Raw genomic sequence first — 10,497 nt, 5'->3', positions numbered from 1 at the left:
GGATTTACGACGAGACACTGAAGCGTAACACAACTTTAATCCACTGGACTAGGCTACACATCGATTTACAAAGGGGATGTATACGAGTGAAATGCTACGACGTACAAAAACCTTCGATAACAAGAGCGGGAACAACAACGAAAGTCACATGACACTCTAAGTCCTACACACTAGGGTAGGGTTAGTATAACTATTCACAGGTCCAGTCTCTCAGGCTTCTTTGTAACTCTTCCAGAACGAGTACGGGCTGTAACATTCTCCCCACCTTGTCCTCCTTCGGGGAGGACAACGCTCAAATTAGGCTTGGAAACAGGTATACTTGCAGCATGAACAGTGTTCGTTTGTGGCTTCTCCCCACCATGGACTGGATCCTCTGCTTCCGGGCTTGCTTGTGAAGCTGCTGACTCAATCTCTAACTTGTGTAAACGTTGAACGGGTCTGTTTTAGAAGATGTTATGCGCTCTAACTGTAGCGGTCCGTACAAGCCCGTCCTTACCTGGATAAACCCTTTCAACTTTAGCCAACGGCCATTTGGTGCGCGGCACATTGTCGTCAGAAATAAGTACAATGTCGCCTACTCGAATACAAGGGATCTCTTTACGCCACTTGTTTCTTACCGATAGGAGATGTAGGTACTCTTGTTTCCAACGCTTCCAGTAGTGATTGAGTAGTCTCTGCAGGTAGAGATACCTTTCGACAGTCCTCTTACTGGTCTCCTCTAAGCTACTTTCTTTCCTTTCCGGTAACTGGTTAATTGGCCTACCAATTGCAAGATGAGCAGGTGTAATAGGTAACGGGTCTCTGCAATCATCACTTACTGCGGTCAACGGCCGCGAGTTAATGATACCTTCGATTCTGACCAGCAACGTGTTTAGCTCAGAAAAGGTGAGAAGTGCCCTTCCAAGGACCTTACGCAGTGGTTCTTTTATCGCTCTGCAAAATCGTTCCCACCATCCACCTCTCCATGGGGAACGCTCTGTGATGAATTTCCACTTGATCCCTCGTGATGAGAACTCTGACTTGATTTGATCTTGATCCAGCGTACTCCACATTCTTTGACTTTCAGTAGTGGGTTCATCGTATAATTTCTGAATTTCCCTGCTTGCTGCCTTGAAGGTTTGTGCATTGTCTGACCACACAGTATGGCAAAGACCTCTGCGACTCGTCATGCGACTAAAAGCTTGAAGGAACTCATCAGTTGTCAAACTATGTGTAAGTTCCAGGTGAACCATACGAGAGGATGCGCATGTGAAAATACACACATATGTTTTCTTAATGTTTAAGCTCTCTTTCAAATACAGTGGTCCCGTAAAATCAGTCCCAACATGCGCGAAAGCTCGTGAACAGGAAATTCTTTCCTCTGGCAACTGACCAATTTTCTGGGAACAAGGTCCAACTCGTTGTCTTTGGCAAGCTACACATCTTCTGATAACACGTTTAACCTCACGTCTTCCTTGAGTTAGCCAAACTTTCTGCCTTAAAGTTGATAATACCGTTTCTGGACCAGCATGCAACACGTTCTTATGTACATCTTGCACCATCTTGGCAACTTCAGGATGTCCGTGAGGCAAGATTATTTGATGCTTGCTCTGTTCGGGAAGATCAGCAAACTGTAGTCTCCCACTAACTCTTAATACCTGATCATCTCTGTCATAATAAGGGTCCAGTTTCAGGAGGCGGCTGTTACTGGGAAGTACCTCTCCAGCTTTCAGTTTCTCGAATTCTTCTTTGTAGACCACTTCCTGTCTCCACATACAACATGTAATCTCGGCTTGCCTCACCTCGTCCGCCGACAGTTCCCTTTCACAAGACCTAGACTTCGTCTTAAACAATTTGACCGCTCTCAATACATAAGCAGTTACTCGAATCAACTTTAACCACGTCCCGTAGCGTGACATATCAATCAGTGGTTCTGCAACGACTGCTGTATACACATGGGTAGTTCTTTTTTCCTCGCAAGCTTCGGCGGGAGCAGCTTCGTTTTCGGGTTGAGCGGGTAGTGGTTCACAAGGCGAAGACATCCATTGGGGTCCATTCCACCACAAAGTGCTTGAAATCATATCACTACAGCTTAACCCACGCGTCAACAAGTCTGCTGGATTCTCCTTACTTCCACAATACCTCCAACACTCAGGATCCCACGTTGACTGTACCTCAGCCACACGATTGGCAACAAATGGCTTCCAGGAAGAACTCTGCCCTTTTATCCAATGCAGTGCCACCATACTATCTGACCAACACACAACCCTAGCCACCTTCATTGGCAAAGCTCCTGCAACAAATTTTAGCAAACTGGCATTTACAACTGCTGCTAAAAGTTCCAGCCTTGGAAGTGACACCTTCTTAATGGGCGCGACTCTGGACTTCGATATTACCAGCTGTGAGGATACATTGTCTTGCTTGTCTCTTATTCGAATGTACACTGCTGCTCCATACGCCTCGGGGGAAGCATCTCCAAAACCATGCACCTCTACCACAGAGTCTTACGTAATACCATTTCCGAAGCATCGAGGGATAGTCACATCTTTTAGCTGCAACGACTCGGACTTCCAACTTAACCACTTTGCTTTAGTGTCGCTATCTAACGGGTCATCCCACTGTAATCCTTTCAACCACAACTCTTGGAAAAGGATTTTGGCTCTAACAGTGAAGGGTGATATCAGTCCCAGTGGGTCAAACGTTTTCGATGCCAGACTAAGTAGACTTCTCTTTGACATTGGATCATGGGATGAGATGATTCCACTCGGTGCGAGGAATCTAAAGTGGTCAGAGTTCAAGTCCCATGACACGCCAAGTGCTTTTAGGGGGTCGCTCGAATTGAACTCCACAAATGGCGATGAGGCTCTTTTAGCTGGGTCAATAGCATCCATTACTAGCTCTGAGTTACTTGCCCACTTGGTCAAATTGAATGCCGCTGTCATCATAATTTCTGACATTTCTTGTTGAAGCTTCAAAGTTGAATCTACTGTATCGGCTCCTGTCAGGCAGTCATCGACATACATATTTTGTAAAATTTCTTCTACTGCATACGGGGACATTTCTTTGTATTTGTTTACATGAGCGTGGACTGTAGCAATTGCAAGGAAAGGACTTGCGTTCACACCGAAAGTCAATCTCTGCATTCTGTACACCTTTGGTGCTTCGTTAGGCTGTAAATCTCTCCACAGGTAGCGGTGAACATCTCTGTCCTCTGGTGCTAGTTTGACTTGCAGAAACATCTTTTCAATGTCTGCTATGTGACCAATTTTGTGTGTTCTAAATCGAATCAGTACAGATGCAAGGTTCGGCTGTAAAGGAGGACCAGGAAGAATACAATCGTTAAGGGAAGCATCACCTCCTTCTCGTGCGGAAGCATCAAATACGATTCTGCATTTTGTCGTTCTTTTGTCATCACGAAATACAGCATGATGTGGTAAGTACCGCACAGTTCCATTGTCATCACTCTGATCAGGTACTTCCTATGCAAAACCTTTCTCTACATATTCGTTGATCGCTGTTTTGTAAGCCTTAGCTTTCACAGGGTCTTGCCTTAACTTTCTTTCAACACTTTCCAGGCGTCTCAAAGCTTGTGCATAATTACTTTCTAGCTTTGGAGGATCTTGTTTCCATGGTAGTCGCACCTCATAGTTATGTCCATCAAAGTTCAATCCTCTGTTGAAGTCAGCAACAGCACATTCTTCCTCTTGTGGCATAACAGGGTCCTCGTTCTCTGTTAACTCCACCGTTTTCTACAACTGTCAGCATGGATGAAGTTTGCCTTGATTGGCGGTTTACTTGTCCCGTGACAATCCAGCCGAGGCAAGATTCAACAGCAACAAGTGACTCACTGGAACTACCTCTCTTACAGACCCCAGTCGCAAATGAGTAGTAGTGGTCTGCACCAATAAGAACATCTACTTGAACTGAACCACGAGGATAACTATCTGCAAGAGTTAAGCCTTGAAGATGAGAGTTCTTATGGAAGTCCATCTGTACTGGCCCGAGAGGATTACAAATTTTGGAAATAGAAAGGGCCTCTATCTCCACCTTTGAATCTCCCTTAATTGGTGAAAGGGTAAATTTCACTCTTTGGAATCTTTTCGTTTCGCTGGTTTCCCCACCTAGCGTTGTGACACTTAATAGCTCTGAGGGACCTTGCAGGTCAAGGGCCTCTGCAATGTTCTTTCGTATATACTAACGTTGACTCCCTGAATCTAGTAAAACACGGACTGTCGTTTCTTGACCCTTAACAATTAACCTGGCCAATGCTGTCTGTAGGAGTGTTTCTCTCATAGGTAATGCAGGCTTAGTTGAAGCCAATCCACTTAAACTAGTGTTGCTTAGGTGCCGAGGTGTAACAACTGACTGCTGCTCGTGCAATAACCAGTGATGTCGGTGACCACAATTCGCTACAGAACACTTAGGATGGCGACAAATTCTGGAGAAGTGCTTGTGGTTGCTAGGTTTTAAACAATTGAAACACAGTTTGTTCTCTTGCACTAGTTTCCATCTACCATCAAGTGATTTTTCATTAAACATTGGGCAATTTTGTGAGTCATGATCTGCCTTGCAGAAATAACAATTTGGCTGTTTTGGAGGGCGTGTGTAACCAAGTAGTGTAGAAGCAGTATACATCTCATTCTCACCACCCATTTTGGGAGATAAAGACTTTCTTCGGTTTTCTTTACCTTTATCAAAACTGTGATTGCCTGGGGTGATGTTCCCATTTGAACTTCTTTCTCCTGCTTCTTTGGACACAACTTGTCGGTTAAGAAATTTAAAGAACAATTCAAGGCCTATTTCATCTTCTTGAGTGTCTGCAAGTGTGAACTCCCATTTTTCCAATCACTGAGGTGGTAACTTGGTCTCAAAAAGGGGTAACAAAATGAATCCATGCCTCATTGGATCTTCTCCAAGAGCCTCTAAAGCTCTAGTTCTGTTCATAAAGGTATCATAGAGATCTCTGAGGGAGGATGCATTAACAACTGACTTAGCATCCATCTTGATGACAGATTTCACTAGAAATGAGATGATCATACGTTTTCTTCCATACCTGTGTTTAAGGCATTCAACAGCTGCTTCATAATTTGCTCCGGTTACTTCAAATCCGTCTATTGCTTTCAAGGCCTTTCCAGTTAGCACCGAGCGTAGATAAGTAAACTTCTGAACATTTGGTAAATCAACATTGTTATGCACTGCAGCTTCAAACTGATCCCAGAAGTTTTGAAATTTCAACACATCGCCATTAAACTTTGGCAACTCAATTCTCGGTAATTTCAGATTTGAGGATACACGACTGTCACTGTATGCAATATCCTTCGAGGAGTGATCTCCCACATCGCAATCTTTATTTAGGAATTCATGAGCAGCATCCACAGCTTTATCTCCTTCACTCAGAATTTTTCCCCATCTTCGGAGTTCCTCCTCCATCATATCCTCTGCAACAAGAGCGATTAATTCATTTCTCAGTTGAAGATAATTCTCACGGTACACAGTCAGCCTTTCAATTCTCAATTGTACTTTGATTTTGTTGCTTGCATTTTGACTTAGATACAAAACATCCTGAATCAACGCATCCATATCCATTTGCAAGGCTCTGGCTTTACTTCTAATCGAACTAACCTCCTGAATTTCAACTTCACTTTTCACTTGAAGAGGTTCCTTCGAAGCCTCGGCGAAATTCGAACCTTCCTTTAATTCTGGTGTAATAACATTTGACTTCGAATCACGCTGAGCGTTCACTAACCTTTCCAGTAAGACTTTTCTCTTTCCAGTAGTCGGCAATCCTTTTTTTCCAAGCATTTCACGAATTTGATCGACTGTGAGTTAAGATAAGTCTTCCATTTTGCTCGAGGAACCGGTGGCCATGTGGTTGCAACTGATGACCTTGCGAAGAATTACAAATTTACTGCTGAAATATCTCCTTGACTCCGGCTGTGAAGGACCATGTTAGGATTTACGACGAGACACTGAAGCGTAACACAACTTTAATCCACTGGACTCGGCTACACATCGATTTACAAAGGGGATGTATACGAGTGAAATGCTACGACGTACAAAAACCTTCGATAACAAGAGCGGGAACAACAACGAAAGTCACATGACACTCTAAGTCGTACACACTAGGGTGGGGTTGTACCTCCTCCAGAACGAGTACGGGCTGTAACAGGAATCCATCCTGAAGCTGTTGATAATCTTATTGTTAGAAAACCCGAATTAAAATCAGAGGGGGGTCCTAAATGTAAGAAGCGTGTCATAGATGGTGTAGAGAGTAATTTGTATAACCCTATACAAAACTACCCCAACCCAGAATTTATAAGGGAATTTCTAGCAAGGGCTAAAACTGACTACAAAGAAACACAGTTTGGTACATTGTTTAGCGAGGGTGAATTAGAGTATGTCGAGTGCACCTATGGCACTGTTCCTAAGGGATGTGTTGTGTCTTATCAACAGCCTACTATTAGGGAAAACAGTAAGTTTTTATCCATAGATCAGAGGGATACCCTACCTGTCCTACCAGCAAAGCTGCTTGATCCCTTATGTAGCCATGTTCTTCCACGCTCACAGGCTAATGTACTTGATTCATTAAAGGTATCATTAGAGCAGGCATCCAACATTGAGCGGGAAACAAAAGACCAATCTCAAAGTCGATTTTGGCATGAGTTGAGAAAGCGGCGGCTCACTGCCTCAAAATTTAAGCAAATTTGTTCAAGAAAAAGTGATTATGAGGGTCTGGTAACTCAGCTTAAAAAGAAAACTGTTCAGACTGCTGCCATGAAGTATGGCTTTGAACATGAAAGTGAGGCAGCACAGTCATATGTCAACAGCAGGTTTGTCAATGTATATCGAACAGGATTTGTTATTAATCCAGGCTGTCCCTTTTTAGGAGCAAGCCCTGATTTTCTTGTCTATGACCCAACATGCAATGAGGTATTTGGATTGTCCCCAGTGTGAGTCATGCAGAGATGCCAAGTATTTAAAGATTGTTAATGGTCAACTCAAACTAAAGAAAACTTATGAGTATTACTTTCAGGTAATGGGGCAGATGGTCATCACCGGGCTCAAAGGGTGTGACTTCATGGTATTTTGTAAGAATGATTGGCACATTGAAACCATTTACTTTGATGAAGAGTTCTTTGCCGACATGTACAATAAGCTAAATCTGTTTTATTACAACTATTATCTTCCATCATTGTAAATGTCATACCACTGATAAAACCTAATTTTTATTTGTAAATGTTTTTATTCAAATTAATTGCTATCATTTTAAAATAGAGGTCTTTTAAAGTTTGATAGCATACAACAGACCGACCATATTTGATTAATTGAAGAGGCTAATGACAGTGGAATTACAGCATCAAATAAATGGTTTTCCTTGACTCTACGAATTGCCCTCTCTACATGGATCCTTAGCTTCGCTATTTTTTGAGTCCTTTCTACATCTTCCTTGGAAAACTGAACCTTTTCACTCAGAAATGATGGAATGTTGAGAGAACAGTTTAGAGGAGATAAAAGGTCTTCTATAGTGAAACCTTTGTCTGCCATAACCCCATCTCCATCCTCTAACAGCTTTAAAATTCCACACCTTTTCACTATCTCCCTGTCACTTATAGATCCCGTGTAGAGTTTGGAGATGAATGACACTGCACCACTGGGGGTAATACCAACAAGACCTTTGAAGGTGGTTGCACTTTTGTAACTAGAGTAAAACTCAGAATGAAGCACAAGAGAGGAAGGTGTCTGAACTTTCATTTCTGTGCAATCTATGATCACACGCACTTTGCTGAAACTATCTCTAAAACTACTTGGCATCGTTTTTCTAATCTGTGATCTACTCGACCATATTGGTAAACATCCCATTGTAACATAAAGGAAGTTTCACCAGGTTATAATCATTCTACTTACAGTAGAAATTGACACATTGAATCTGACAGCCAAATCTTGATCAAATAAGCCTAGCCTGACCTTACACAACCACATGAACAGTTGATCTTCCATAGCAAGGGACTGTATTTTCATGTTTACAAATACTTCGTTAATTATCCCTTCACCAGGCTTTTTAGCCCTGCCACGTTGAACTTGAGACCACGTTCTCATTTTTTCAGCAAATGGTTTTATCACATCTATAAATGACCATAACACATTACTACTTGAAAACCCAGTATAAAACGGGATCATTTCATCATCATACATAAATCGGCCAAGGCCAAACTGACTTATATTGTTCTTCCTATCAAGTTCCTGTTCGAGTCTCTCTATCTCTTTCCTAGCTGCCTGGAGCATCCCCTCAAGTGACACTTCCTGTCTCACCACACCATAATCATGATCATAGAGATTTGGAGTACTGGTAAATGCTGCGTTAGTGACCTGTTCTATAAAAACAAAAAATATATATTTCAAAGTTTTCAAAGTTCTTAGATGGAGTCCCTCAGTGTGTAACAGCAAAATAATATTAATTCCAAGTGAACAAATAAAATGGACATGGCAGAGTATACGCAACTGTTGCAGCAAGGAGCCCAAACGTGTGAGTACTTTTAAAATATTCACAATCTTTCTTGCAGGAGAAATCCAATCAGAAGTAGACCATCATGTGTTCTCAGCTTCTGAATGAATTACTTTTGCACAAAAGAATGCGAGTGAATAAAAATCTTGGGCTCCTAAGTAAATTAACGATTATCGTTAATTTCTAATTTGCTTTGAATATACTTTCATCGTTAATTTAAGCCTGCGAGCAGACTCTCCGAGGGACTGGGGTTGGAGGTAGAATGAGAACCTCCAAATTTTGGACGCAAAACAATTAATTTACTTGGTGACGTTACCATTGAAAAGCTCCGACAACAAGAAAGCCATTTCGCTTCGCAGAGATAAGGTGATCGGAAATACGTGTGAGAAAATCGTAGAATGTTGCAATATTGCCGTAACTTAACGCGATGCAATGGCTTCTCTGCTGGAAGGAAAGGAAGCTCTGTCTCTTTTATCCACAGGATTCTGGAAAAGTTTAATTATTCATTTGTTTTTCGTAGCGGTCAAAATACAACCAGGGCGACATCATGCCACCGTGGCAGTTTCCTGTCCTCTACAAAAACCTATCGCTGATCACATTTTGACATAAGCTTGGGCCTTTCGGCTGCCTCAGTTGCTTATTTAACGATAAAGGAACTCTACACAATTTTAGCAAGTATTTAGTTAAGCCGAAAAGGCGGCTTTCACAAATGATTGCTTGATATCCTTGGTAACTCCGCAATACTTCAATACACTTAAAAACAAAATATTTCAATTTTCAAATTATTGATTTAGTGAAATGCGTATCTGTAATCACAAATACTCGATAAAGCTTTGAAATAAAGTGGTGTAGGTATAAGAATATCTTTTGTATCTCTCGAGAATTAAAGTGTAATGTAGTAGTTGTAATGCCTGTATTCCATTTAAAAAATATAACTCTGTTTCGCTTTACCAAAATTTGACAGCAGTTGTGGTCGACGGGTCTCACACAGTGAACATGCGGACTGGGGAAAGGCATTTCTCTATTACGATTCCCGTTAACGTTGTTTTAAGTTTTTTTGTGCTAAATATTTCCCTGACGAACGAAACACATTTTCCGTGGAGATGGACTTCGACGAATTACCATCACAGAATATTCAGCTACGCTTTACAGTATCTGCAGTAGTTGTTAGGATTTTTTTCTGGCAAAGGCTTCCTTCCTTTACAATTTTTGGGCGTTTCTGCTTCCAGCAATTTGAAATACACATCGCGAGGCTTACTGTTTATATCAATGTTTACTTCGGGTGTGCGCTGATTGCCTAATTTTTGACAGCTCGCTCAGTGTGACATTCAAAATTCAGAGGGATGCTTGCAGGCTCTCTCTCCCGCCTTAATTTAGGACACTGTGTCCCAGGACCTATGGTAGCAGAGAAAACAAGGGAAAAATCATATCCATGGATTGGATTTGAACCCGGAGTTTCTACTCTACAGGAATCTCTTCTTTCCCATTTATAACCGCTGCTGAAGAGTAATTAGGCTAAGCTAGATTAATTACGCCTAAGCTTTGATTTTAAAATTTTTACCTTTGTCGTGAAGTTTGTTAACAGACTTTTCAAGGTGTACTTTAATTAATAGCGGAGCTCCGTGCGCGCGCAGAGCACCATAGTTAGGAAATATGGTAACCCATCGATGTGAGATATTTTGGTTTTATAGCCATGACGTAATCGACCGTCCGTACGTACGTCCACCCATCCATGTATGCCAACGTGACCAGTATCATGCTAGTTTACAGCATACATTGGATTGCAGGCTCAAACCAGATCTTCAGTTCCCACGGCCTGCTCCCGTCTAACCTTGTAGCTCAGTCGGTAGAGCAGCGGTAATCTAACGCGAAGGTCGTGGGTTCAATTTCCACCCTGGCAAGAGTTTCTCTCTATCCTTGTGTGGGCCCATTTTCATTAGTAGGGCTAACGCCCACATGGCTCATATAGGGTAGAAACCTAGCGCTTCACGTTACACTCAAATCAGATGAGTCTG

General features: G+C 42.0%; 3 protein-coding genes across 3 annotated transcripts; all 3 read right to left on the bottom strand.

Annotated features, from left to right (window-relative positions):
* Positions 1-194: 194 nt before the first annotated feature.
* On the bottom strand, positions 195-3,692 carry LOC138031454 (uncharacterized). Its single transcript, XM_068879145.1, has 4 exons — positions 3,480-3,692; positions 2,555-3,287; positions 497-2,470; positions 195-412 (listed from the first exon to the last, which is right to left on the bottom strand). Exons 1-4 carry the CDS (start codon positions 3,690-3,692, stop codon positions 195-197), a joined length of 3,138 nt encoding a protein of 1,045 aa, XP_068735246.1.
* A 1,132-nt stretch (positions 3,693-4,824) lies between these two features.
* On the bottom strand, positions 4,825-5,781 carry LOC138031453 (uncharacterized). Its single transcript, XM_068879144.1, has one exon. The coding sequence runs from the start codon at positions 5,779-5,781 to the stop codon at positions 4,825-4,827; it is 957 nt and encodes a 318-aa protein (XP_068735245.1).
* Positions 5,782-7,245: 1,464 nt separating this feature from the next.
* LOC138031452 (uncharacterized) lies at positions 7,246-7,791 on the bottom strand. Its single transcript, XM_068879143.1, has one exon. It carries the CDS (start codon positions 7,789-7,791, stop codon positions 7,246-7,248), a length of 546 nt encoding a protein of 181 aa, XP_068735244.1.
* Positions 7,792-10,497: the final 2,706 nt, after the last annotated feature.

The sequence above is a fragment of the Montipora capricornis genome, chromosome 14, assembly GCF_036669925.1.
Source record: "Montipora capricornis isolate CH-2021 chromosome 14, ASM3666992v2, whole genome shotgun sequence".
NCBI lineage: Eukaryota > Metazoa > Cnidaria > Anthozoa > Scleractinia > Acroporidae > Montipora > Montipora capricornis.
Note: the sequence above shows the minus strand (reverse complement) of the source record. Positions and strands in the feature narration are given on the sequence as shown.

Coding starts and splice junctions, on each gene's coding strand:
- LOC138031454 (XM_068879145.1), bottom strand. CDS start 3,692: ATGCCACAAGAGGAAGAATGTGCTGTTGCTGACTTCAACAGAGGATTG. Junction 3,288..3,479: donor AAACAGCGATCAACGAATAT/GTAGAGAAAGGT, acceptor CCTCCTTTACAG/CCGAACCTTGCATCTGTACT. Junction 413..496: donor AGTTGAAAGGGTTTATCCAG/GTAAGGACGGGC, acceptor TACACAAGTTAG/AGATTGAGTCAGCAGCTTCA.
- LOC138031452 (XM_068879143.1), bottom strand. CDS start 7,791: ATGCCAAGTAGTTTTAGAGATAGTTTCAGCAAAGTGCGTGTGATCATA.
- LOC138031453 (XM_068879144.1), bottom strand. CDS start 5,781: ATGCTTGGAAAAAAAGGATTGCCGACTACTGGAAAGAGAAAAGTCTTA.